Source organism: Felis catus, chromosome B2, assembly GCF_018350175.1.
Source record: "Felis catus isolate Fca126 chromosome B2, F.catus_Fca126_mat1.0, whole genome shotgun sequence".
Lineage (NCBI taxonomy): Eukaryota > Metazoa > Chordata > Mammalia > Carnivora > Felidae > Felis > Felis catus.
The window spans coordinates 32,153,914-32,181,506 of NC_058372.1; the positions used below are offsets into that span (position 1 = coordinate 32,153,914).

Here is a 27,593-nt window from a genome sequence, read left to right on the forward strand (position 1 = left end):
ATCTGTGATCTCTTAATTTTTGTCATTGCCTCTCTATCTGCTCGTCTATCTGCACTCCTCACTGGGGTGAGTACTTCAAAAAAGGCAGGGACCATGTCTGTCCTGTTCACTGCTGTGTGCCCAGCGTCCCACGCAGGGCCCCTGGCTCCATGCTGTAAAAAAGTATTCTCTTGGGGCGCCTGGGTGGCTCAGTCGGTTAAGCGGCCAACTTCGGCTCAGGTCATGATCTCACAGTCCGTGAGTTCGAGCCCGGCATCGGGCTCTGTGCTAACAGCTCAGAGCCTGGAGCCTGTTTCAGATTCTGTGTCTCTCTCTCTGACCCTCCCCCGTTCATGCTCTCTCTGTGTCTCAAAAAAATAAACGTTAAAAAATTTTTTTTAAAAAGTATTCTTTTTGTTTTGTTTTGTTTTAATTGTTGAGTCAACATCTTTCTGCTTGGTCATTTGTTTTAAACTTATTAAATAAACCAAAAGATCTGTTCAGTGTGTTATACAAACACGTGTACAGGCATGTATGACTGAAATCAACCATCTAACAATGGAAAATGTCAATGTTCGGAGCCCATCAATGCTTGGGGATTCTGGGCCGTTTTCCCGTATGGAAAACAGGCTTAGCATCTCCATCTCCAACAGACGCATGTTGTCTCCTGTGATAATTAAGGAGTGAAATGGTCCTTCCAAGTTCATGGTGCATGTTTGCTGCAAGTGCTGGCTGCAATTTTCTGGTCCTTAGCTCCAACCCTGGCTAAGCTAACACAGTGTCTCCCTGGTGGCTGCTGATTCTTCTCATATTCTTTGATTCTGAACAATCTCCAGAAGTTGCTGGGCTGCTTGATTTTCATTCATACACCAAGGAGGTTTGTAAATCTTCCTTCGATTAGATGTTCCAAAGACTACTCCTTTATTTCAATATCTAGTAAGCACAACGCACGTGTGCCATTTTGTCTGTCCTTCACTTTGTCAAAAAAGCTTTGCAGTGTCCAAGTGCCTGTCCGGGAAACGATAGAACCTGGCTCTCCCAATTTATACAACTGTAAACCTAACTACAAAACAGCAGCCTAAGCATCTATTATGAGAGCATTTTGAATAACTCGATGAGAGATTCCCAGTTTTGTTGCTCTCAGAATGAGATCACTGTGTGTTGTAGCCCCAAATGGATCCTCAACCACAGGGAATCGCTGATATCAGCATCCTTCAAAATATTATCTGCTTCTTGTTCCACTTCTTCTCTATAAGCAAGAATCAATTTTCTTCCATAAAACTCTTCCAGGGCCTTTCTTCCCTACTGTCAGGACTCAGGCATAGGCTTCCAGATACACTCAGCTGCAGCGTCTTACAACTTCCAGGCCCTTGGGTGTTGATGATTCTTGGCATCTCCCAGGCCCAAGCTAATCAGGTAACACATTTCAAAATCCAGGGGGAGGGAGACCACTAACTGTTGCCTTTCCAAAGAAGCAGTTACTGATGGGAGCGCTTCTTACACTGAATTTGTATTCTGGATAAAAAATGAAGCAAAATGTTATTAAGGGTAATAGCACCTTTTTTTTTTTCTTTTATGATTAATTTTTTCTGAGGAGCACTGACCAAAGAAAGGAAGATGATTCCTTAGATCTAAAGGGTGTATCTTCCCTGGATCTTTGACATTGCTTTTCAGTGTGATAATGGACCTTACTCAGGGAGTGGCTGTCTCTTGGGAGGCTTACCCCTGCAGATGGAGGGTGTGGTGGTAGTGAGTGATGCCTCCTTGGCAATGGGGACTGGAGACTAGAGAGGGAGGTCTTCGTATCTCCAGGGAGGGATCGTATGCATTCACTCCCTTTTTATTGACCAACTTGCATTTCCCATCAAAGAAATGACAGTAAAATATAGAAAGCCACATTTCTTTCATCTAACCCAACCTCTGGCCTACTTAAGTGACCAGTTACTTCCCAGTCTGGATATGAAAATTTCCTTTATGAGAAACTCTCTAGGGGCGCCTGGGTGGCGCAGTCGGTTAAGCGTCCGACTTCAGCCAGGTCACGATCTCGCGGTCTGTGAGTTCCAGCCCCGCGTCGGGCTCTGGGCTGATGGCTCAGAGCCTGGAGCCTGCTTCCGATTCTGTGTCTCCCTCTCTCTCTGCCCCTTCCCCGTTCATGCTCTGTCTCTTTCTGTCCCAAAAATAAATAAACGTTGAAAAAAAATTAAAAAAAAAAAAAGAAACTCTCTAGGACGTTCATTGAATACGGTTTGTAGTAGTGGAATTCTGTGATCCGGACACATGGTTAAAAAGAACATTCCCGTAGTAGCGTGAGGTGAAACCTGAATGATGCCTGGCCTCTGAAGATTCCCTCATGCCCAATGTCCCGTGGGCATTCTCATCCCCAATCTCATTTCCCCTCCTCTTCCAAATCTGTGCTGTTAGCTGTGTTTGGATAGTCTGGGAGAGTAGGGAGAAAGATGAGATGGCCAGAGAGAATCCAGCCATCTGTTTGTAGTTAATGTCAGGAGCTCTCTTATCTTTTTGAGAACTGGAAAGTCACTGGAGAAATAATTACCACGTGGACTAAAAAATCTCTATTAGTTTTTGGGTAGAAAAATGCTAACAGGAATTTTCCAATGTTCCCCATCCAATCTTTGTGTCCACAGAAACATCTCAACATTTCAGTGGATCCTTGGGGGGCCTGGGGGGCAGATTTAATTCTCAGTCTCAGGGAAATCTTTTTAAAAGAATTTTTCATACCTAGGTATTATAGCCATGTTACATGACATTTGAAAATGTAGTGAAAAGTTTTGCATTTTGATTATTTTTCCCCACTCTTTTTCTTATGCATCCTCTTTTTTCCCAAACGCAATTTTGAATGTAGTGTATATACAAGTCCCCCCAGGGGGGCAGACTTCTTCACTCACCTTAAATCATAAATGCTCTCCTTTGTGGAGGATCCAGATGCAGTGATGTGTTTCTGAAAGCAAATGTGCTATAATACCTTTTTTTTTTTTTTTTTTACTTGAATAACTAACAAGGAGGGATACTCTAGATTTGGAATCTAACTTGGCAAGATAATATGCAGATTTGATTAATTGTAACAAAATCAGCAAGGTCTCAAACAGGAGGCTATCAATATAAGGTGAATGTACAAATGTAATTTCACATAACAAATATAGTTTCAACATGAAGTAAACAAACACAATTTGCTATAACAAATAGTCTCAACAAATGCAATTTCCTTTCATAAAAAGCCTATCATCAAAGCCTTCAATTGTAGGTTATAATTTCTGGAGTTAGAAATAGCCTATCCCAGAGGCTGCCTGATTTTATCCCACTTTTTAAAATGAAACGGAAAAGTAAATAAATAAATAATAAAATGAGGGGTGCCTGGGTGGCTTAGTTGGTTGAGTGTCAGACTCTTGATTTCGGCTCAGGTCATGATCTCACGGTTCGTGAATCAAGCCCCACATCGGGCTCTGGCTGACAGTGCAGAGCCTGCTTGGGATTCTCTCTCTCTCTCTCTCTCTCTCTCTCTCTCTCTGCCCCTCCCCTCTCTCAAAAATACATAAACTTTAGAAAATAAATTAAAAACATAAAATAAAATGGTAGTTACACTTTAACTAGAAACAGAGCATGCCAAAAATAATTTTGGAAAAGCTTCTTCCCCTTGGCCAAATGTTGGCCCATTGTACTTGATACATACTGTCTGTACCTATATCTGTTCCTGTACCCATACTTGTACCTGTACCTGTACCTATAACCTGTACCTAAGCTGCACTGAAAGACTTCATGTCAATGAAATTCTTTTCTTGCAACACTTCCCGTAAGATATCACTGTCACTTGTAACAGTGACAAGTGATTTGAACCAAGGTTGAATTATGGTCTTTTAAAATGTATCATTTATTTTTTTATTTTTGTTTTTTTAATTTTATTTTTTTAAATTTACATCCAAATTAGTTAGCATCTAGTGCAACAGTGATTTCAGGAGTAGATTCCTTAGTGCCCCTGACCCATTTAGCCCATCCCCCCTCCCACAACCCCTCCCGTAACCCTCAGTTTGTTCTCCATATTTATGAGTCTCTTCTGTTTTGTCCCCCTCCCTGTTTTTATATGATTTTGTTTCCCTTCCCTTATGTTCATCTGTTTTGTCTCTTAAAGTCCTCATATGAGTGAAGTCATATGATTTTTGTCTTTCTCTGACTAATTTCACTTAGCATAATACCCTCCAGTTCCATCCACGCAGTTGCAAATGGCAAGATTTCATTCTTTTTGATTGCTGAGTCATACTCCATTGTGTGTGTGTGTGTGTGTGTGTGTGTGTGTGTGTGTGTGTGTGTATACCACATTTTATTTATCCATTCATCCATCGATGGACATTTGGGCTCTTTCCATACTTTGCCTATTGTTGAAAGCGCTGCTATAAACATGGGGGTGCATGTGTCCCTTCAAAACAGCCCACCTGTATCCTGTGGATAAATGCCTAGTAGTAAAATTGCAGGGTCGTAGGGTAGTTCTATTTTTAGTTTTTTTGAGGAACCTCCATACTGCTTTCCGGAGTGGCTGCACCAGCTTGCATTCCCACAAATGTATCATTATGCCACACTTGTTACTGTAGAGTCTCCAGAATCACTACTCACAGTGGCTGCATGATGTTCCACATGTTCTCAAATGCTTTTCTTCCTTAGAGTTCATCTCATTTTACACTTGTACACTGAATGGTATGGCTGTGTTTAAGGTGAGTCTCTTCAATTGACTCTAAGTTCCCTGAGGGCAGGGCTAGGTGAGTTAGGGCTCAGGATTGAATCACCAGCAGCAGCACACATAGAAGGCACACTGTCCCTGATAAGTATACTATATGTGTGTGTGTGTGTGTGTGTGTGTGTGTGTGTGTACATACATACACATATATATGTATATATGTGTTATTATCAATATTTGTAAATTAAATTTGCATCATAGTTTTGTCATCTTCTGTTTAATAATTATCCACTAGTGGAAACTTTGGTTGTTTACAACACTTTACTTTTGTACATTTTTGTGCGCATTTTTTATTATTTCCTTAAACCAAATTCTTAAATTGGAATATTACTTTCAGAGGTGTCAGTACTGGGGCACCTGGTGGCTCGGTCGGTTAAGCGTCCAACTTCGGCTCAGGTCATGATCTCACGGTTTGTGGGTTCGAGCCCCGCGTCGGACTCTGTGCTTACAGCTCGGAGCCTGGAGCCTGCTTCGGATTCTGTGTCTCCCCCACCCCTCAAAAATAAATAAACATTAAGAAAAACAAAAAGAGGTGTTGGCACTTTCAAGTTTCCTAAACTTCTAGAAAAGAAGTACCAATAATGTATGGGAGTACCAATCTGACAGGGAGGCATATTTCGTTTTTCTCATTTTCTTTTCATCTTATTGTGTAATGCATTTGTGCGGTACAAAATGTGAAAGTACTCCCCGTGCCCTGGCACACCTTGAATTGGCCGGTCTTCATGCCATCTTGGGCTTCACTTCCTACACAGCCTCGACAATATTAGTGGTTTTTCTCCCACTCCAAATACTTCCTTCCCTGGGGGACAAAAGGCTGATAGTGCACCTCAGACCTAATGGTAGTTATGTTCTTCTCCCGTGGGCTACTCAAATCTTGGTGCCTGACCCATGATTGTCACTTGTGGATTTGGGGCAAGTGGCCTGGAATAGGGCTCCTCTTCTGCTGTGTTCCCAGAAGGTGAGCTTGTGGGGGCCCCTGGAGAGCTTCTCTGCACCCTTTCCCCTAGAGACTGTAGACAAGGATCTGGGAGTCACCGCAGTGGCGGGACACTCTGGGAAAAACTGGAGGCCTCCTTCTCCAGAATAAACCACAGGCCTACTCCTTGCCATGACTTACTCTGTGGAGATGAGCGGGTCTCCACCTCACAGGACCGGTATCTATCTATGCCTTGGTTGTGTTACCAAATAAAACCCTGGGATAAAGGGAGAATAACTTTAGGGGAAATCAATCACCTCTGGCTGGGTCCTCTCAGACCCACAAAGCTCGACCCATCCTTTGGGACCTCAGCTCCTGGCCTGTAACCACCTCTCCACTCCTTCGAGATGGAAGCTACTTTTTCTGCGTGCTTACTTTATCTCGCTGCTCACACAGCTGAGATGAGAGCTTCCCCTGGAAATCTTTCTCCAACTCCTCACTTCTGAGAAAGGTGATCCAACAGCACTTGTCTTCCTTCTACCATACGCTAATATTTTGTTGTCTGTCTCCTCTTTACTCCCCAACTTGTAGCTCTGATAGGAAAGAGACTGTGTGTGTCTCCTTCGTCAAAGCCTAGCAGAGTATACATGGTATGAGTGGGCACTTCAAAAATGTTGAATGAATTGTACTCGAAAGCCGAATGGCCTATGAAAGCTTTTCATAATAGTTCTGAGAAATAAAATTCACCTTTTAAAATGTACAAATCAGGGGTGCCTAGGTGGCTCAGCCAATTAAGCGTCCGACTTAGGCTCAGTTCATGATCTCACAGTTCGTGAGTTCCAGCCCCGCGTCGGGCTCTGTGCTGACAGCTCGGAGCCTGGAACCTGCTTCAGATTCTGTGTCTCCCTCTCTCTCTGCCCCTCCTCCACTTGCACTATGTTTGTCTGTCTGTCTCTCTCTAAAAAAATGAATAAACATTAACAAAATTAAAACGTACAAACCAGTGGTTTTTGTATAGTCACAGAACTGCTGGATTGTCACCCTACTCTGAGACCAAGGGGGCTGAGGATCAAAGCAGTGACAACAAATTTTGTGGGAGAGGGTAACAGAGGCAGAATACCTGCAAGGGTGAGGGGCTAAGTAACACACCTTCCAGGAAGGCAAACACAAGAATTTGCTGGGGTAGGATGGGGGGTGTGTGAAGGGTTGACATCTTTCAGACATAACAAGGTTAACTTTACAGCCCACCTTGCCATCTGCGGAGAGATCTGCAAAGGGCGAGACAAGCCAGAAAGGGAAGCAGGGGGAGAAAGGGATGAGGGATTCAAGAATGTGATTTGCAAGGTAAGAAAAACTCCTCAGCTTGCAGGAGGAAATCTCTGGGGAGGAGTAAAGGCCCACCAAGGGCTGTCCCACTCAGTCTGCTCCTGAGATGGGCAGATGGGTGAGACTGTACCAGGACTGGGCATAGAAGACTCTTATCATCCCCCTTGGCCCCACACTGAGGTCATGGAGAGAACGGACATCTTTACAATATCAGGTCGTTCTTCTAAGTGCACAGTATCTCTCTCCATTAATTTCGATTTTCTTTAATATCTTTCAGTAAAGCCTTATCATTTTATCTGCAAAGGGCCTGTACACCTATTGTTAAATTTATTCTCAAGTACCTTATATTTTTGTTGCTATTGCAAATCGTATATTTTTATTAAAATTTTTATTGCAACCTATACACTGAATCTATAAACTGTAGAAAGTTTATGAAAAAAATTGAAGACACAAAAAAAATGGAAAAAGATTCCATGATCCTGGATAGAACAAATATTGTTAAAATGTCAATACTCCCCAAAGCAATCTACATATTCAATGCAATCCCTATTAAAATAACACCAGCATTCTTCACAGAGCTAGAACAAACAATACTAAAATTTGTATGGAATCAGGAAAGACCCTGAATAGCCAAAGCAATCTTGAAAAAGAAGACCAAAGCAGGAGGCATCACAATCCCGGACTTCAAGCTGTATTACAAACCTGTAATCATCAAGGCAGTATGGTACTGGCACAAGAACAGACACTCAGATCAATGGAACAGAATAGAGAACCCAGAAAATGGACCCGCAAACATATGGCCAACTAATCTTTGACAAAGCAGGAAAGAATATCCAATGGAATAAAGACAGTCTCTTCAGCAAGTGGTGCTGGGAAAACTAGACAGCGACATGCAGAAAAATGAACCTGGACCACTTTCTTTTTTTAATTTTTTTAAATGTTTATTTATTTTTGAGAGAAAGAGACAGAACGTGAGGGGGAGAGGGACAGAGAGAGAGGGAGACGCAGAATTGGAAGCAGGCTCCAGGCTCTGAGCTGTCAGAACAGAACCCGATGTGGGGCTTGAACTCATAGACAGCGAGATCATGACCTGAGCTGAAGTCGGACACTCAACTGACTGAGCCACCCAGGTGCCCCAATGTTTATTTATTTTTGACAGAGAGAGACAAACAGAGCATGAGTCGAGGAGGGGCAGAGAGAGAGGGAGACACAGAATCTGAAGTAGGTTCCAGGCTCTGAGCTGTCCGCACAGAGCTTGACGGGGGCTTGAACTCACAGACAGCGAGATCATGACCTGAGCTGAAGTCAGACACTCAACAGACTGAGCCACCCAGGAGCCCCGAACCTGGACCACTTTCTTACACCATACACAAAAATAAACTCAAAATGGGTGAAAGACCTAAATGTAAGATAGGAAGGCATCAAAATCCTTGAGGAGAAAGCAGGCAAAAACCTCTTTGACTTGGGCCACAGCAACTTCTTACTCAACATGTCTCCAGAGGCAAGGGAAACAATAGCAAAAATGAACTATTGGGACCTCATCAACATAAAAAGCTTCTGCACAGTGAAGGAAACAATCAGCAAAACTAAAAGGCAACCGACGGAATGGGAGAAGATATTTGCAAAGAAATATCAGATAAAGGATTAGTATCCCAAATCTATAAAGAACTTATCAACACCCAAAAAACAAATAATTCTGTGAAGAAATGGGCAAAAGACATGAATAGACACGTCTCCAAAGAAGACATCCAGATGGCCAACTGACACATGAAAAAATGTTCAACATCACTCATCATCAAGGAAATACAAATCAAAACTACAATGAGATACCACCTCACACCTGTCAGAATGGCAAACATTAACAACTCAGGCAACAACAGATGTTGGCAAGGATGCAGAGAAAGAGGATCTCTTTTGCATTGTTGGTGGGAATGCAAACTGGTGCAGCTACTCTGGAAAACAGTATGGAGGTTCCTCAAAAAACTAAAAATAGAACTACCCTATGACCCAGCAATTGCACTACTAGGCATTTATCCAAGGGATATAGGTATGCTGTTTCGAAGGGGCACACGCTTCCCTATGTTTATAGCAACACTATCAACAATAGCCCATGTATGGAGAGAGCCCAAATGTCCATCGAGGGATGAATGGATAAAGAAGATGTGGTATATCTATACAATGGAGTATTACTTGGCAATCAAAAAGAATGAAATCTTGCCATTTGCAGCTACATGGATGGAACTAGAGGATATTATGCTAAGTGAAAGTAGTCAGAGAAAGACAAATATATGATTTCACTCATATGAGGATTTTAAGACACAGATGAACACATGGGAAGGGAAGCAAAAATAATGTAAAAACAGGGAGGGGGACAAAATAAAAGAGACTCTTAAATATGGAAAACAAACAGAGGGTTTCTGGAGGGGTTGTGGGAGGGGGGAAGGGAAATTAAGGAATCTACTCCTGAAATCATTGTTGCACTATATGCTAACTAACTGGCATGTAAATTAAAAAACAACAACAACAACAATTACCCATAAAAACTTTTGAGACAAAAAAATAAAATTAAAAAAATTTTTTTTTTTCAACATTTATTTTTGGGACAGAGAGAGACAGAGCGTGAACAGGGGAGGGGCAGAGAGAGAGGGAGACACAGAAGCGGAAACAGGCTCCAGGCTCTGAGCCATCAGCCCAGAGCCCGACGCAGGGCTCGAACTCACGGACCGCGAGATCGTGACCTGGCTGAAGTTGGACGCTTAACCGACTGCGCCACCCAGGCGCCCCCCAAAAAATAAAATTTTTATTGCAACCAAACATAAAGTGAATAGGGGCGCCTGGGTGGCTTGGTCGGTTAAGCGTCCAACTTTGGCTCAGGTCTCACGGTCCGTGAGTTCGAGCCCCGTGGCGGGCTCTGTGCTGACAGCTCAGAGCCTGGAGCCTGCTTTGGATTCTGTGTCTCCCTCTCTCTCTGCCCCTCCCCTGTTCATGCTCTGTCTCTCTCTGTCTCAAAAATAAATAAACGTTAAAAAAAGCTTTTTTTTTAAAAGCAAACATAAAGTGAAGAAATAAAGTGTACAGCTTGACTTACATATGTATATGTTCATGTAACCAAATGGCATATTTTTATTGAAAAAATATTTTTCTGTGCAATATCTAAGTAATTTCTGAAAGTCACTAGAGAAATGGGCATTGTGAGTAAAATGTTGTTTTGAATGTAATTTTTTTTAAGTTTATTCATTTATTTTGAAGGGGGTGCAGAGAGAGAGGGAGAGAGAGAATCCTAGGCGGAGATTTGACGTGGGGGCTCAATCTCAGGAACAGTGAGATCATGACTTGAGCTGAAAAAGGAGGTTGATGCTTAACTAACTGAGCCACCCTGGTGTTTCTCACCTTAGCAGAAATGCTTTCAACATTGCATCATTACTGTGATGTGTGCTGTAGGGTTTTTGAAGATATCCTTCATCAGGTTATGGGGTGTTCTTTTGTATCAATAGATGCTGAATGTTTTGAGTAGTTTTTATGCATCAATTGACACGAATAAACTGCTTCCCCTTTAATGTACGCATCCATATTTCTCCTAGTCTAACATTAATTTTTGAGAAATGCCTTTTGCTGTATGTTTCTTCTCAATTCTCCCTCTTTACCCATCCATTACATGTTGGTGTCCTTGGGGACCCTGGGTGGCTCAGTCCGTTGAGTGGCTGACTTTGGCTCAGGTCATGATCCTCTGTCCCCTTCTCTCTCTGGCCCTCCCCCACTTGTGCACTCTCTTTCAAAAATAAACATGAAAAAAATAAAAAGTCTTGGTCTCCTTGTTTCCTCCATCACTCCTCCTCTCTCTTTTCAAGCTCCTGCTTTTTGTAGGTTTCCTAGGCTGTTAAAGATTGGGGGATGACAACAGGGTTTTCAGACATTTTGTCTCCTCACAGTCTGCTCTCTCCACAAGCAGGCTGAATTCAAGTTAAAACAGTGCCTTAGAAGATAGGTGGCTTATGTTCCAGTTCTCTTGATTCCCCAAAATGCACCAAGACAGATTTCCCTGTGCCTTTCAGTCTCATCAATAAATTTCCTGTCCTGCCTATCTCCAGGTTCGTTGGGAACTCAGATGAATACACGCTGTAGAATCACTCTGCAAATTACTCACAGGTAAGATTTGGTTGTTCTCGACACAAAGGTTGTTAGAGGTAGTGTGAGGTAACGGATAGCTTGGACTTTGAAGCTAAAGGAATCTAGATCCACTCCTAATCAGCAGTATGACCTTGAACTTGTTACTTAACCTTCCTAAACCTCGTCTCCTTCGTCTAGCTTGCAGATAAGAGATGCAAAAACGGTTGACACATAGTAAGAGCTCAATGAATTTAGCGATTATTAAGAGACAATGCACGTGCAGACAGCCTGAAAAGCATAAAATACTCCATAATGTAAGCAGTATGCCCTCTGTGGGTTCGAGGCTCCTAAGCCAGCTCCAGTATTAGCGCCCAGGTACCGAGGAGGTAGGGTGAAGAGGGGGACTGCAGAGAAAACTACTCTGAACCTCGAATCCCCACCGTCGGGCTCCCATGGAGCGCCAAGTTGCACCCACGGTCCCTAAGTTTGGTGAAAAATGACAAAAATGACTGGGGAAGGGGCAGACGCGGCCACCCTCACATTCGCGGGAGGGATCCAGCTCCCACTCAAAAACGCCGCGCAACCAACCGCAATCACAACTATCCAGTAGGGGTTAACTAGTGCGCTCCCTGCTGCAGTCGCTAGGGGGAGCTCGTCTCGTCCCTCGCCCTAAACGGGTCCTCGTTTGCGCACGCGTGATTCCTTTCCTCCAGCGGTTTGCCCCCACACCAGCTACGTTCGAGCGGCGCGTTCCAGGCCTTTTCCGACTTAAAGCCCTGCGGCTAGGGGCCGACCGGAAGCCCAGAGGAACTACTGCTAGAGGAGGGGTGGGTAAGAGAGGTGGAAGTGGAGCCGGAAGCGTGACTAACCAGGCGGCCTCCCCAGGCCGGCGAAGCAGGAAGGACAAGGTGCCGGCTTGGCGGGGTGTGGCCTCGGGAGGCGGAGGGCGCTGCGATTGGCCCTCGGCTGTGGCGACGGCGACGATTGGCCCCTGAGTGCGGAGGGAGGTGAGAAGGGTAGCGGCGGTTGGAATTCAAAAGTGGCGGGTGTGGCGCTAGGCTGGTAATCGCTGGAGTTCGGGGCGCGCGTCCCTTGTGTCGCGAGCTGGCGAGAGAACGTGGGTCCCAGGAGTTCCGGCGCCCTGTCCTCTTCTATTGTGGTCCCCTGGCGCGTGCGGCACGGTGCTAGACATGGAGCCGCAGGTGAGTAAGAGCCGCCTTGGATCTCCTGCCCCCGATGCTGACGAGCCCCTGGCTCCCGGCCGGCCTTGGTCCTGCCGGCTTGGAAGGCGAAGGTCCGCGCGTCCCCACGCATTGGAAAGGGGTGAGGGAGGGAGAAGGCAGGGAGCAGCCCCAGAAAGTCTGAGTGCACGTCTGCCTGCCCTCCTCCAATTTCAGGGAGTCTCAAAACACCTTTCCTCGCTTTCGTGTCTCCAGGATTTACCGTTTCGAATTCTCAGGATTGTCTGACTGGTACCCACTTCTCCATTCGTACCGACGATTGCAGTCCTTGATTGAGAAGGCAGAGTCCTGCGATTCCGTTTACCTCTGGGGAAATGGTGCCTGAGGCCAAATCCCTGCTGGTGTTCTTTCCTGTCCTCTCCTGGTTGCTGCCGCTTCGGAGTGTAGAAAGGGGATAGAGGGAATGGGGTAATCTGAACTGAAGGACTCCTTATTCTCTTTCCTTCCCCAGAGTTTACAGCGATCTCTGCCCCGTGAGGCTGGTTGACTTAGTTTCTTCTCTTATCAGTGCCACTGCACCCCACAACCATCTGCAGCCTCCCCTGTCCAGAGGAGAAAGATGTGTGACTGCCAGAGTGTACTGACTTTTGGTGCCAGAAAAAGGCTCCTCCCTGGATGCTCTGTTTGTTAGTATTTCACATTCAGAGTTTTCCAGAGTCAAGTTTCAACCTGAAGAGAGATTCTTTGTGTCCTGACAACTAAAGAGCAGAGCAGTATGATGTGACAGCGAAAAATAGTAGAAGCCTTCTCATATGTATGCGTAGAATATTTACTGAGCACCTATTATGTACCATGCCCAGTTGTAGATACTTGGGATGCAGCAATAAACAAGACAAACCCCTGTCATCTCTATAGATGCTGTTCTATGGAAAGCTGTTATTTTATGGGGAGACAGGAAATATGTCATAAGTTATATAACTCTCTTAGAAAGTGATAAGTGCTGGGGGCACCTGGATGGCTCAGTGAGTTAAGCATCCAGACTCTTGATTTTGGCTCGGGTCACGATCTCATGGTTTGTGGGATCAAGCCCCATGTGGGGCTTGGGATTTTCTCTCTCTTTCTGCCCCTCTCCCCGACTTTTGCACGTGCACGCTCTCTCTCTCAAAGATAAACAAACTTCTAAAAAAGTGTTAAATTCAATGGAGAAAAGGAAAAATCTGAGCAGATTAAGAGGGAGGAGGGGAGGCCAACTGTCAGGATGGAGTATTAAATAGAATGGTCTTGGTAAGCTCCATTATGAAGAAGGTGAGCCTTGAATAAAGCTTTGAAGGAGGTGAGGGACAAAGGCTAGTGGATATTGAAGGAAGAGCAATCCAGGCCGAGGAAATCTACTAGAGCCAAGTCCTAAAGAATTGTAAAACAAAGCTAAAATGGACTGAGCGAGGGGGCAAGTTGTTGGAAGGGAAGTCAGAGAATGGAGAGTGGGATTGTTGGCCCCACTGCTTCTTGTAGGAACCATTGTGAGGGCTTTGACTTTTACTCTGAGAGAGATGGGAAATCATTGGATGATTTTAAGCAGAGATAAGATCTGTGTTATATTTTAAGAGGGTCACTGGCTGCCACATTGAGCGTAGAGGTAGGGGGTAAGGATAGAAACAAGGAGAACTGTACTACTGACATTTTTACTGTGGGGGCTGTCCTGTACATCGTCTGATGTTCTCAGTGTTCCTGGCCTCTACCCACTAGATGTTGGTAGCAGCTCCCACCTAATCAATGACAAATTGTCTCCAGACGTTGCCAAATGTCCTGTCGGGAGTAAAATCATCCTCAGTTGATAACCAGTGGCAAGTGATAACCTGAGAGATAATGGTGACATGGATCAGGGTAGTAGCAGTGGAAAGAGTAACACATGGTCAGATTCTGTCATCCTTTGCTGGCATTCGATATGGAATGTAATAAAATGGGAGGCCTTGGGGGTTTTTGGCTTGAACAACTGGAAGATGTAATTCTATTGACTAAGATGGACAAAGCTGTAAGAGGAGTGAGTTTGAAGGGGGCTTGGATGTTAGGAGGTGAGTTTGGATGTAAGTTTGGCATATTTATTAGACTTCAAGTGGACACATTGAGGAGACAGTTGGAAGGTCTGGGCTGGAGATATAAATCTAGGAGTGGTCAGTATATGGATGGTATTTAAAGCCATGAGAGTGAACTGGAATGTGGATGGAGAATAGAAAGACCACCGTTAAAGTTTGTAGAGATGAGGAGAACCTTCCATGAGAGATGGGGAACCCAAGAGAGGATGGTCTCCTGGAAGCTAAATGAAGGAAGTGTATTAAGGAAGAGGGAGTGAGTAGTTGTATCAAATGCTGCTGATGGGTCAAGGAAAGGGAAGATGCAGAGTTGACTTAGCAACATGAGGAGAGTGACCTCGTGACCTTGAGGAGAGTGGTTCTGGTGAAATGGGGGAGAGTGAAGGCCTGATTGGGATGGGTTTAGGAGAGAATCTGGACATAGTGAATGCTACGTAGATAGCACTTTTGAGTTTTGCTGCAAAGGGCAACAAAGAAAAAACTAGCAGGGAAAGTAGAGTCAAGAAACTCTTTACAACAATAGCATGTGTTGTAGCAGGTAGGAATGATCCAGTGGAGTGAAAAGTCGATGGTGTAGAGGAGAAAAGGAAGGATTGGTAGGGCTCTTTCTTAGTAGATGAGGAGAGTAGGATCTGATGTGCACATTGAGGGGAAACATTTCTCTTATGCTTCTCATTGTGGAAAGTTGGGAGTCATTGTGCCTGGCTTTATATTATAGACGGAAGAAAAATAAACACTAAACTCTTTGGAGTTTTCCTTAATAAATAAACCTTTGAATACATTTTTCAGAGCCCACACAAATTCCGGGGAGTTAGGTCTTTAGTAGATCCATTGTGGCAATGTAGAGAGAACAAAGGGCATTGGTTATAACAAAATTCAGTGTGTAGCCTTGGAATACTTAAAGAAAACTTTGGTTTTAACACTACATTTGGGGGCATCTGGGTGGCTCTGTTGGTTGGGCATCCGACTCTTGATTTTGGCTCAGGTCATGATCTCACAATGGGTGGGATTGAGCCCTGCATCAGGCTCTGTGCTGACTGTGCAGAGCCTGCTTGGAATTCTCTCTCTCCCTCTCTCTCTCTCTCTCTGCCCCTCCCCTGTTCTTGTGCACACTCTCTCTGAAAAAAGTAAACTTAAAAAAAGATAAAATAAAAAAAATACATGATTAATCTAAATTGATTAAAAAACGTTCTTTGTGTACGTACATTTCTGTAGGCAACAGAACAAAAAATGACACCTCCTTTTTTTGGGGTGGGGGCTTTTTATTTGTATAGAAGCCAGTGGTTTGGATATATCAGTTTATTTAAGTATTCCCCTGTTGGTAGACATCAAATTTCATTCCTTTAAAAATGTATTGAGGTGCACCTGGCTGGCTCTGTGAACATCCTTGAATATATCACATTCTCCGTAATGTTTCTTACAACTTTATGTGAATCTGCAGTGATTTTTTTTAAATGTTTATTTGTTTCGAGAGAGGGACAGAGTGCAAGTGGGGAGGGCAGAGAGAGAGGGAGAGAGAGAATCCCAAGCAGGCTTCGTGCTGTCAGCGCAGAGCCCTATGTGGGGCTCAGTCTCATGAACCCCGAGATCATGACCTGAGTAGAAATCAAGAGTTGGATGTTCAACCAACTGAGCCACCCATGCACCCATGAGTCTGCAATGATTTTTAAATGAAAGCTTAATTAAAAAACAAAAGAAAACCAGCCCTTCCTCTTGTTCTCTTGGTTGTTGGAACCATGACAGGCATCTTGGTGTCCACTCGGTTTCCCCCATCTCCCTCACTGCCAGGCCAGCTCCTAGTTAGGTCAATACTTGGTTTCCAGTAATCCAGCCCCTCCTTTTCATTCCCACTGAGAACAGAAAGACCACCATTCAAGTTTGGAGAAATGAGGAGAACCTTCCATGAGAGAGGGGGAACCCAAGAGAGGGTGGCCTCTCTCAGATGCATTTCTTTTTAGCCCTTAATCTCCTAAAACAGCCCCTCTTAATATGAAAATTAAGCTCTTGCCCCACTGCATTCTTTACATCTAATGATTAACTTCTCCCTGTTGCATCCGGAATAGTGAGAGATGTGTATTTCCTTGGGAGAATTAAGAAAGTGGATCGTTTTTTTAGAGCTTAATTATCTTGTACTCCAGTTTGGAAAGGCTGCCCTAGAAAGTAAGCTCCGGGAGGGCAGGGATTTTGTTCATTACTCTTACCCCAGCTTCTAAAACAACATCTGGTACAGAGCAGTCTTGCAGTAAATCTGAGTGCCACAAATCCTTGTTGAATGAAGGACGAAAGGAGTGATGCATTCTCTCTGCCTGTCATAGCCCTCATCTTCTGCTTCCATTCATTCTTCACATTGCTTCAGTTGCTTTTCTGGTACAAATCTAGTCATATTAGTTTCCTGATTAAAAATCGTCAGGGTCCCTCTTGCCTTCAGTAGACACTTGTCGTCCTTATCATGGCATGCCAACTGCCATAATCCTTGCCTTCACCTCCCCACTTTCTGTGCACACTCCATGTGTCAGCTGAACACAATAACCTGACATGCCTTGTGTGCACCCCCTTCCTTGCTTTCTGCCTAGGATGCTCGTCCTTGGCCCAAGCCATCAGGCCAACTCATCCTCAAGGTTTTGACTAGAAAGACTTTTTAGATGTGTTCTCTGACACTCTCCCCATCTGAACTATATGCCCATCCCCTCCCCTGGGCACTTTTTATGATAGCACTCAGTAAAGTTTTATTGCTCTCTTTAAATGCTTCTCTTCACCATTTTCTATGAGCATTTTGAGGGCAGGGACCACATCTGGTGGTTTGGTTACTCCCAAACCCAGATCATTTCCTGGCACATAACAGGCACTAAGTAAATATCGAGTGAATGAAGTAAGCTGAAAGACAGAGAAGACGCCTTGGAAGTAAAAGTTAACTCTTCTGGGGTGGCTGGGTGGCTCTGTCGGTTAGGTGTCCGACTTTGGCTCAGGTCATGATCTCACGGTTTGTGGGTTCAAGCCCCGCGTGGACCCTGTGCTGACAGCTCAGAGCCTGGAGCCTGATTCAGATTCTGTATCTCCCTCTCTCTCTGCTCCCTCCCCCACTCACGCTCAGTCTCTTGCTCTCAAAAATGAAATGAAATGAGATGAGATGAAATGAAATGAAATAATAAAATAAAATAATGGTAAATAAAAGTTAACTCTCATGAAGATCAGAAGTTGTTCTGTATACATGGCGTTCTCCTGATCGTGGGATAGGAGTAGGGTTTGCATAGGAAGGACCTGCGTTTAGCACAGAAATGTTCTGTGTCCTCCGAAACCCTTTAGTCCTGGGCAAACCACAATGGTTGGTCACCCTAGACAGGAGTAGCCGTGGAGTGGACATAATCCCCAGGCACTGAATTGAGATGCTTTGGAGAGGCACTCTCTTTCTTTCCCACTGTCCCCACCTTTTACCTGACTTTGGTGGTCTCCAAACTGGGTCATGCTACTTCTGAGTCTTCTCCATGCAAGTCAACCTCATTATTTTTTATAAATAGACTCTTTTGTATATTTTTCACATGCCCAATCAGAAGCTGTATCTGGTTCTCCACATATGCAAGGCTAAAGACTAAACTCTTCCCTAGGCCTGGCATCACAGCCCTAGCAGTTAAAAACATGGCCTCCAGAACCAGACTGTGTAGATTCTAACCCTGGCTCTGCCCTTCCCTGGCTGATGACCTTAGACAAGCTATTTTCCCTCTCAGTGCCTTCCTTCTCTCATCTGCAAAATGAGGCTAATAATAGCACTTCTCAGTGGGCTGCTGTAAGGATTAAGAAGCTGATACAGATGAAGTATTTAAAACAATTTCTAAAATGTTACCTGCTCCTCCCATCTAGTCTTCAGCCTTATCTTTCTTCCACTCTCTCCCTTATGATTCTCCATTCTAGCTCAAAGAGCCCGTTGGTCTCCCAGCCGTATCATGTGCGTGTTTGAGGTTTTGCCTTCTGAAAACAATGTCCATGTCTTTCTGCTTATTTAAGTAACTACCCTTAAAGTTAGCTGAAGTTTAGCGTCGTCTGTCCATCTTTTCCCTTAGAGATTTCTCCCACTTTCGCATTATGTCCCACTTCTCTCTTTGCCTTTTGGCTGGCACATAATCTGTGGGCCCCAGTTTGTGCCCAAGAGGTACTCAGTGCTTGTTGGTGGTTAAGAGTTTGGGTGGGGGGGGCCAAGAAGGGGAGTTCCTGGGACATTTGGGCTCCAGGGAGTTGTCTAAAGCTTCTCTCTTTTCCCAACAGAGGTCCCCCTTGTTGGAAGTGAGGGGGAACATACAGCTAAAAAGACCCCCGGTCAAGGCTCCTTCTCGGCTGCCTCTTCCGGGAACCAGGTTTAAGAGGGGGCCTGACCAGATGGAGGATGCCTTGGAGCCTGAGAAGGTAAGCTGGGTTTGGAAAGCTTTACATGTACATGTATGTGTGTGTGAGAGAGAGGGACAGAGAGTGTGTGCGTCTAACTCAATCAGGGAGAGTAAATGGACCCCATTCTTGTCTTTCTCCAGAAAAGGACACGAGGCCTGGACACAGTGACCAAAATTGCCACATCCCGCCCCAGAGCACCAGCCCTCACCACAGTGCCACAGACACAAGGCCAGACCACAGGTGGGCTCTAGGGGTGGACAGAAACCAAGGGAACGGAAGTCCAGTGCTCTTCAGATTTCTTTCAATTTTAGCATATTTTGAATAGGTAATATGTTTCACTTGTTTCAAAATTCCAAAGGCACAGAAGTCATTATTATACAGTGAAGAGTCTCCCTCCTACCTCTGTCCCCCAGCCACCAGGTCCCTTCCCCAGGAGCAACTGTATGTCCTTCCAGGGGTGTTCTATCATGGACATGTCTCCAATATTTTTTACATAAATGGTAGCATACTTGACATGTGGTTCTGCCCCGTGTTCTTTTTTTGCTTATCTTGGTCCAACTTTTTCTTGGGGGTATTGTGTAATTCCTGGTCCTGGGAAGGATACCTTTCGAAGCGGGCCACACTTCAGGGAAGAGGGAAGCTGTCTTATTTCTAATCCTCAGAAAACGCAACTCCTCTGCCCCTGGCCCAGCCAGAGTTCACACCATCCTGAGATTGGTTGTTCTTTTTCCTCTCCCCCATCTCCTGACAGCTCCAAAAGTTCCCAAGAAGACAGGACCCCGATGTTCCACAGCTGTTGCCACAGGTAGTAGTGCTTCAGAGCTGGGGCTGAGAAGAGATTTGGGGTGTGTGTAAAGGGAGGGTGTGTAAAGGACACCCATGCTGATTCCGTACGTTAACTCCCCAATTCTCTAGCGCTGAAGAATCAGAAACCAGGCCCTGCTGCTCCTGCCCAGAAGCCTGGAGGTAGGTGACAAACATAACCACTAGGTGAGGGGCTGGGACAGGGAAGAGAGGAGATGGTGAGTACCCCAAAACATCCATCTGGTCTCCTCCCTGTCTGGAGGGGAAAGAGATATAGCAGGAGGTGTGGAGGCCTTAAAGCCTAGGAGGGAAGAGAGGCAGAAAGCCAAGGCCTCCCTGACCCTGCCCTTTCTGTGCCATGTTAGCGGCTGCTCCCGTGCTGGGAGGGAGGAAACCCACCAAACGTCCGGCCTGGGACTTAAAGGGTCAGTTATGTGACCTAAATGCAGAGCTGAAATGCTGTCGTGAGAGGACTCAGACATTGGACCAGGAGAACCAACAGCTACAGGACCAGCTCCGGGAGGCCCAACAACAGGCCAAGTCCCTGGGGGCAGAATGCAAGACACTGGAAGGGGAGTTGGCCAGGGCGCAGGCCCAGGCCGAGCAGGGCCAACAGGAATTGGGGAACCTAAGGGCCCGTGTCCTGGAGCTAGAAGAGCAGCTGGGCACACAGCAGGGCTTGGTGCAAGAGCTCCAGAAAGAACAGTTGGGGTTGCAGGAGGAGCGAAGGGGACTGGCCGCCCGGCTGGAGGAGCAGGAGGTAAGGACCACCTTCTCACCAAATGCTAACCGTTCTTTCTGGGTTACCCTGAAGTCTCTTTGGGCTTAGGGTCCCTGCCTGCCTTTCTTTGGCAGTACACGTCTGTCCTCTAACCTCCACCCCAGCCCACCCCTGACTGTGTCTTATTTCTGCCCTGCTTCTCCCTGTCCTTCTTGCTTTCATAGCTCCCACCTGGATCTGTGTCTCCCTTCATCCTCTGTCTCCCCCTCTGTCTTTCTCTCTTTCTTTCCTGATCAAAAGTCTCCATGGCAGGGGTGCCTGGGTGGCTCAGTCGGTTAGGCATCTGACTCTTGATCTCGGCTCAGGTCTTGATCTCTGGGTCGTGAGTTCAAGCCCTGCGTTGGGCTGTACTGGGCATGAAGCCTACTTAAAATAATAATAATAATCGTGGGGTGCCTGGGTGGCTGAGTCGGTTAAGTGTCCGACTTTTGGTTTCAGCTCAGGTCATGATCTTACAGTTTCGGGAGTTCAAGCCCCAACAGCACTAAGCCTGCTTGGGATTCTCCCTCTCTCCCTCTCTCTCTGCCCCTCCCCCCAACTCTGCTGTCCCTGTCTTTCTCAAAAATAAATAAACTTAAAAAAATTTTTTTTAAAAAGTCAGGGTGCTTGGGTACCCCAGTCAGTTGAGTGCCCAACTTCAGCTCAGGACATGATCTCACAGTTCGTGAGTTCGAGCCCTGCATCAGGCTTTCTGCTGTCAGCGCAGAGCCCGCTTCAGATCCTTTGTCCCTCTCTCTCTGCCTCTCTCTCTTCCTCTCTCTCAAAAATAAACATTTAAAAAAGTTTCTTTTTATGTTTATTTTTGAGACACACACACACACACACACACACACACACACACACACACACACAGTGTGAGTTGGGGAGGGGCAGAGAGAGAGGGAGACACAGAACCCAAAGCAGGCTCCAGGCTCTGAGATGTCAGCACAGAGCCTGACGCGGGGCTCAACCCCACGGACCGCGAGATCACGACCTGAGACAAAGTTGGACGCTTAACTGACTGAGCCACCCAGGTGCCCCCAAAATAAATAAACATTTAAAACCAAATCTCCGGGGCACCTGGGTGGCTCAGTCAGTTAAGCGTCCGACTTTGGCTCAGGTCATGATCTCACGGTTCGTGAGTTCAAGCCCCGCATTGGGTTCTGTGCTGACAGCTCAGAGCCTGGAGCCTGCTTCAAGTTGTTTCTCCCTCTCTCTGCCCCTCCCTCTCTCACACTCTGCCTGTCTCTCTCTCTCTCAAACATAAACATTAAAAAAATTTTTTTTAATAAAAAAATAAAACCAAATCTCCATGGCATTCTCTCTTCCTCTTCTCATGTCCATTTGACTCCTTGGTGAGCACCAACTAGATTGAATTCCTTGCAGTTTCTCCGATGCCTCAATCTTCTCTTCAGGCCATTTTGCATATATACTTCCCTCGCTGCAGAATGTTCTTTCTGTTCTCCATCTTTTCCTGGGTTTACTCCTGTACTTTTGGGTGTCAGCTTAGATGTCATTGTCCTTATGCCCCTTCTGGCTCTTCCCACAGCACTCCCTATTCTAGTACCATGATTCCTATTTTCTTCCCTCTTTCTTTACCAGACTGAAGTCCTTGGGGACAGGGACCACCCTACCTCCACCCCCCACCGCATCATGACTTGTCCTTCTTCCTTGTTGTGTCTCACCCTCTGTGTCCGTTCCGTTCTGGACAGAGGAGGCTACAGGCGTCAGAAGCAGCTCTGTCAGGCAGCCAAGCAGAGGTGGCGTCTCTGCGCCAGGAGGCTACAACCCAGGCGGCCTTACTAGTGGAGCAAGGAGAACGTCTCCATGGGCTAGAGATGGAGCGCCGGCGATTACACAACCAGCTACAGGAACTCAAAGGCAATATCCGTGTGTTCTGCCGGGTCCGCCCTGTCCTTCCAGGGGAGCCCACCCCACCCCCTGGCTTCCTCCTGTTTCCCTCTGGCCCTGGTGGGCCCTCTGATCCTCCAACCCGCCTCAGCCTCTCCCGATCTGACGAGCGTCGTGGGACCCTGAGTGGGGCGCCGGCCCCCCCCACCCGCCATGACTTCTCCTTTGACCGGGTCTTCCCACCAGGGAGTGGACAGGACGAAGTGTTTGAGGAGATTGCCATGCTTGTCCAGTCAGCCCTGGATGGCTACCCAGTATGCATCTTTGCCTACGGCCAGACAGGCAGTGGCAAGACCTTCACGATGGAGGGTGGGCCTGGGGGAGACCCCCAGCTGGAGGGGCTGATCCCTCGGGCCCTGCGGCATCTCTTCTCCGTGGCCCAGGAGCTGGGCAGCCAGGGCTGGACCTACAGCTTTGTGGCAAGCTATGTGGAGATCTATAATGAGACTGTCCGAGACCTGCTGGCCACCGGGACCCGGAAGGGCCAGGGTGGCGAGTGTGAGATTCGCCGGGCAGGGCCAGGAAGCGAGGAGCTTACTGTCACCAATGCCCGATATGTTCCTGTCTCCTGTGAGAAAGAGGTAAGGACTGATGGGCCCTGGGACTGGAAAACGGGGAGGGATGGATCGGGTGGCATCAGATGCAGGTGGATGCAGAAGGGAGCAGGAGAAAGTCGAAGGCTGAGGGGAGGGTACGTTGTGCGGATGGGTCACCACATCAGCATTGGCTGGCGGGCTGGAAGGTAGATCTGTCCGTCGTACAGAACTAGGGAGTGGAGTGACGCGTGTGCCAGGGTGTTCTCCGGCCCCGGCCCACTGCATCTCAGGCCTCAGCTCCTACTACTCCTCTTGCCCAGTTCACTCTGGCCATGCTGGCCTCCTGGCTGTTCTTTAGCCTGCTAGTCACGTTCTTGTAATAGGGCCTTTGCCTGAATGTTCCTCTCCCAGAGTGGCTTGCTCCCTCGCTGCCTTAGGAGTTTAAGGTACTGAAGCTGTTTCTGGCCGTTGTGTCTAAAATTGCAACTCTCACCCTACTTTCACATACTCCTTATTCTGTTTTGTTTTGCTCCTTAGTATCTTAGCTATTCTGTGCGTTTTATTTATTTTGTCTCTTCACTGGCTGGAAAGGAAGCTTCAAGAGGGCAGGTGCTGACTCTTGTTAATTGCTACTGATATAGCTATGCGTTGACTCCCTGCCTGCTTTTGCCCCTTGCTGTTCCCCATCCCCAGGTGGAGGCCCTGCTCCATCTGGCCCACCAGAACCGGGCTGTGGCCCGCACGGCCCAGAATGAGCGATCATCACGCAGTCACAGTGTGTTCCAGCTGCAGATCTCTGGGGAGCACGCTGGGCGAGGCCTGCAATGTGGGGCCCCCCTCAGCCTTGTGGACCTGGCTGGGAGTGAGCGGCTAGACCCCGGCTTAACCCTTGGCCCTGGGGAGCGGGAACGCCTTCGGGAAACCCAAGCCATTAACAGCAGCCTGTCTACCCTCGGGCTGGTCATCATGGCCTTGAGCAACAAGGTGGGCATGGGGATGTTGGCAGGTGGGACCTGGGATGGTTTGGGGCTGGTCATGCTGAACCCTGTCCTATCCTAATCACCTATCCCCCTCAACTCTCAAGGAGTCCCATGTGCCTTACCGGAACAGCAAGCTCACCTACCTGCTGCAGAACTCTCTGGGTGGCAGCGCTAAGATGTGAGTGAAAGGGACAGACGGATAGAAGAGGTTGGGTGGAGGGGTGCCTGGCTGGATCAGTCAGAGGAGCATCTGACTCTTGATCTTGGGGTCGTGAGTTTGAGCCCCATGTTGGGTGTAGAGATTACCTAAATAAATAAGATTTAGAAAGGAGGGGGCATTGGGTGGAGACTGTGATGCTGGGGTCAGGGGCAGGAAAATGGAAACCTGGTCCAGGCTCTACTCAGCCACTGATGCTGGGGTTTGGCCCCCTCTCTTCTCTCCACAGGCTCATGTTTGTGAACATTTCCCCTCTGGAAGAGAACGTGTCCGAGTCCCTCAACTCCCTACGCTTTGCCTCCAAGGTGCAGTTACCACCAAGCCCAGGCCCTGTCAGGACCCCTGGGTGGCTGTAGGCTTCTCCATTCTGACCCTTCAGTCCTTTAGGCCAAGGGCACATTCATCTGGAAAGGATTTGCATTTGTCAGGCATCCGGGGCACTACCTCTCTAGATTCATTTTTAACTATTGGCTTTTGGGTTTTTTAATTTTTAAAAATAGGTAGTTAAAAGGTCAAAACTATATAAAAGCTATATACAACAAATGAAGTTTTACCACCACCCGTCTACCCCTTTCTCCCTACCTGCCCTATCATTTTTCTCATTTATCATTTTACTTATCCTTTCAGTGTTTCTTTTTGCAAATATAGGCAATATGCATGTGCTTATTCTTTTTTATATAAAAGATCTCTCTTATACATATGTGTGTGTATATATATATGTATCTATATGTGTGTGTATATATATATATATATATATATATATATAGTTCTGTACTTTGTTTTGCTTATCAAGACAGCCCCAAGATTAGTCCCCACTAGTACACAGAGATCATTCCATTATTTTTATGTCTGCCTAGGACTCCGTTGTGTCGCTGCACCAAAGTTTATCCACCAGTTCCCTCTACTGGACACTTGGATTGTTTCCACTTTATTTCTATTACAAACAAGGCCATGTTGACTAACCTTGTACATATGTTATCTTGTATTTATTTAGTTATACCTGCCCATCTTTTTTTTTTTTTTAATGTTTATTTTTGAGAGAGAGAGAGAGAGAGAGAGAGACAGAACATGAGCAGGGGAGGGGCAGAGAGAGAGGGAGACATAGAATCTGAAGCAGGCTCCAGGCTCTGCGCTGTCAGCACAGAGCCTGATGCGGGGTTCAAACCCACAAACAGTGAGATCATGACTGGAGCTGAAGTCAAACGCTTAACTGACTGAGCCACCAGGCGCTCCTGACTATCTTTTTTTTTTTTTTTTAATGTTTATTTATTTATTTTGAGAGAGAAAGTATGAACAGGGGAGAGGCAAAGAAAGAGGGAGAGAAAGAATCCCAAGCAAGCTTCTCACTATTACGCAGAGCCCGACCCCAGGCTTGAACCAATGAACTGTGAGATCATGACCTGAGCTGAAATCAAGAGTCAGACACCTAACTGACTGAGCCACCTAGGCACCCCAGTTATATCTGACTATCTAGGGAGAGATTCCTGGAAATGGGATTTTCTGGACCAAAATAGACATTTTTTTCAGACCATTCCAAATAGTGTGAATTCAGGCCCCAAAACACACTTAAACATTAGGTGGAAGGAGGGCTGTGCCATGAATTCTCGAGGAGATTTATGCTCCCTGCACTAGAGTTAAGTCAGAAGGTTTCCATACTGTTGGTCTCTGGAGGGTAGTTTTTTCTCTGGCTATTCCCTTCCTGAGGGTTCTGGCTTTATTCAGGATCTCTGGTCAGGCGTGCCCTTCTGCTGTACTCGGGCTTACCCCAGTGGACATTGGTTGCTCCCATGGGAGTAGTCAGGTCCTTTGGCACCTTGCCCTGGTCTTCTGCTTTGATCAGGATTTCCTTTGCTGTCTTGCAAGTTTGATTAAAGTTCTGTCAACATCATTAACAGCCAAAGCATAAACTCTTTACTATCCTCTAATACCCAATTTATGTTGTTAAATTTCACCTGATTGTCTCAAATGTCTTTTATATATTAGGTTTATTCTAATTGGGATCAAAGCAAGGGCCACTCATTTCTTTTTGTTGGATTGTCTCTTAAATTTATTTTAATCTGTAAGAATCTCATGACCTTTTATGATACTTATTTGTTGAAGAAATAGGGTCATTTGTCTGGTAGAATATACCAAATCTGGATTTTGGCTGGTTGCTTCCTTCTTCCATAATTTTTGTTACCTAGTAGATTTAGGGGCTTTGATTAAATTTGAATCAGTCTCACATTTCCTGACAAGAAAACTTAAATGGTGCAGTACACTTTTTGTTGAGGCAGGAGGCACCTAAATATCTAATTGTTCTACTTTTAATGAAATAAAAACCAATCATTGGATTTGGGTGTTATCAACTTGATCTATCCATTTGAAAATACCCTGTTGACCTAGTGATTTCACCTAGTGATTTATCAATGTTCATACCTAGATCTTCTATCTCATTAGGGAGTTTAATTTTCCCATTCTACACGTAGTAGTCACATTTCTTCTAGAAAGTACTTTCCTTTACCATGTATTATTTGGTTACTCTGAAATTCTGCACATATAGGAAATGCAGGATACATGCTAGATTCTTTATCGATTTCTAGTATTAGAAGTTGATATCTTGGCAACTTCCAAAGGTAACCAAGTGAGTTTTTATGGGGGGTGGGGGAGTATCATTTTACAGATGCTTATGTATTGATATCTATCCTTTGTAGTCATTATTCTTTCTGATGCTCAAATTGCTCTATCTTTGCCCAGTGGGAGCTCCTTTAAGTTGGCTCCTGTGCCCTTTAGACAGGACCCAAGTAGTCTTTATTCTAGATTCACTTTGTACAAATCCTGCCCTAGACTTGGGATCATTTTTCTGAGGAGCCTTGATTCCTAAATGAGTGTTGTTCATGTTTTATCTAGCTTATTAGGAGGGCTTGGGGTCTCTGGGCCACGAAATTGCTGGAAATGGACACTCCATCTCTCTCTGCTCCTGTGTGTGGCTTCCATCCTTCTCAAGCCTTTTCACCTACTCTTTGACTTTGTGTGGTCAATGGGCATAGAACTAACCATAACTGAGGCCTGTACCTGCCTTCAGAGCCCTTGGTTTCAGTATTTTCTGAGGGCAGCCCTAATATTGGGAGTGGGAGGTGATCTTGGAGAAAAACTGTACTTTTGGCTACTCTGAAAACGTTTTTATCTTGTCTAAACCCCCTGTCCGCAGGTGAACCAGTGTGTTATTGGTACGGCCCAGGCTAACAGGAAATGAAGACTGATCCAGATCCTGTGTGTGTGTTTACGGATGGGGATGGGGCAGCTGAGGGATGCTTTATTGGGGGGTGGGGGGAAGGGGTGCCGTATGACCTGGGTCTATCAAATAAAGAACAGTTTTTTTTGTTTTGTTTTGTTTTTTTGTCTTTTAATAAAGGTTTTATTAGCGATTGCCCAAATCTGTAGAAATGGGAACTGTCCACTCTGCCAAGTATTTGTGCTCTGCAGGGCAAGGGCTTCAGCTTTTCTCCCCATTAGGCCATCCCCTGGAGTCTAGGTGGCCTGAGGCTCCCATACCCTCCCGGGTTGTCCGCATCTAGGAGATGTGCCCACTAGCCAACCACCGTCATTAGTTTGCCGCCGGCCACCCCAGCCCCACGCGGGAAGTCTCTGGTGGATAAGGGAAGGTGGGAACCCGAGCCCAGAGGCGG

At 46.0% G+C, this 27,593-nt stretch overlaps 2 protein-coding genes and 1 pseudogene across 10 annotated transcripts in view; 1 reads left to right on the forward strand and 2 right to left on the reverse strand.

The window, feature by feature from the left end:
- LOC111560454 (early nodulin-20-like) overlaps window positions 1–13,374 on the reverse strand; it is a 30,890-nt gene extending 17,516 nt beyond the window's left edge. For 5 of the 8 annotated variants that reach the window (XR_006597682.1, XR_006597681.1, XR_006597684.1 and 2 more), the window contains exon 1: window positions 11,942–12,071. Coding sequence is in view for 2 of the 8 variants with exons in the window: in XM_045057405.1 (XP_044913340.1) it covers window positions 11,942–12,386 (445 nt within the window). In the remaining 6 variants the exon portion in view is untranslated. Of the gene's footprint in view, window positions 1–11,941 lie in introns of all 8 variants that reach the window. The other 3 variants (XM_045057405.1, XM_045057404.1, XR_002742241.2) reach the window with 3 other exon arrangements.
- LOC111560453 lies at window positions 361–3,400 on the reverse strand (annotated as a pseudogene).
- KIFC1 (kinesin family member C1) lies at window positions 11,940–27,253 on the forward strand. 2 transcript variants are annotated; one of them, XM_019830460.3, is made up of 11 exons: window positions 11,940–12,079; window positions 18,601–18,738; window positions 18,861–18,960; window positions 19,472–19,525; window positions 19,636–19,686; window positions 19,890–20,284; window positions 21,997–22,776; window positions 23,425–23,715; window positions 23,816–23,889; window positions 24,158–24,233; window positions 27,116–27,253. In XM_019830460.3, exons 2-11 carry the CDS (start codon window positions 18,712–18,714, stop codon window positions 27,158–27,160), a joined length of 1,893 nt encoding a protein of 630 aa, XP_019686019.2. In that variant the 5' UTR covers window positions 11,940–12,079; window positions 18,601–18,711; the 3' UTR covers window positions 27,161–27,253. The 2 variants fall into 2 exon arrangements, with proteins under 2 accessions (XP_019686019.2, XP_019686018.2); XM_019830459.3 differs by lacking the exon at window positions 11,940–12,079 and adding an exon at window positions 12,141–12,274.
- Window positions 27,254–27,593: the final 340 nt, after the last annotated feature.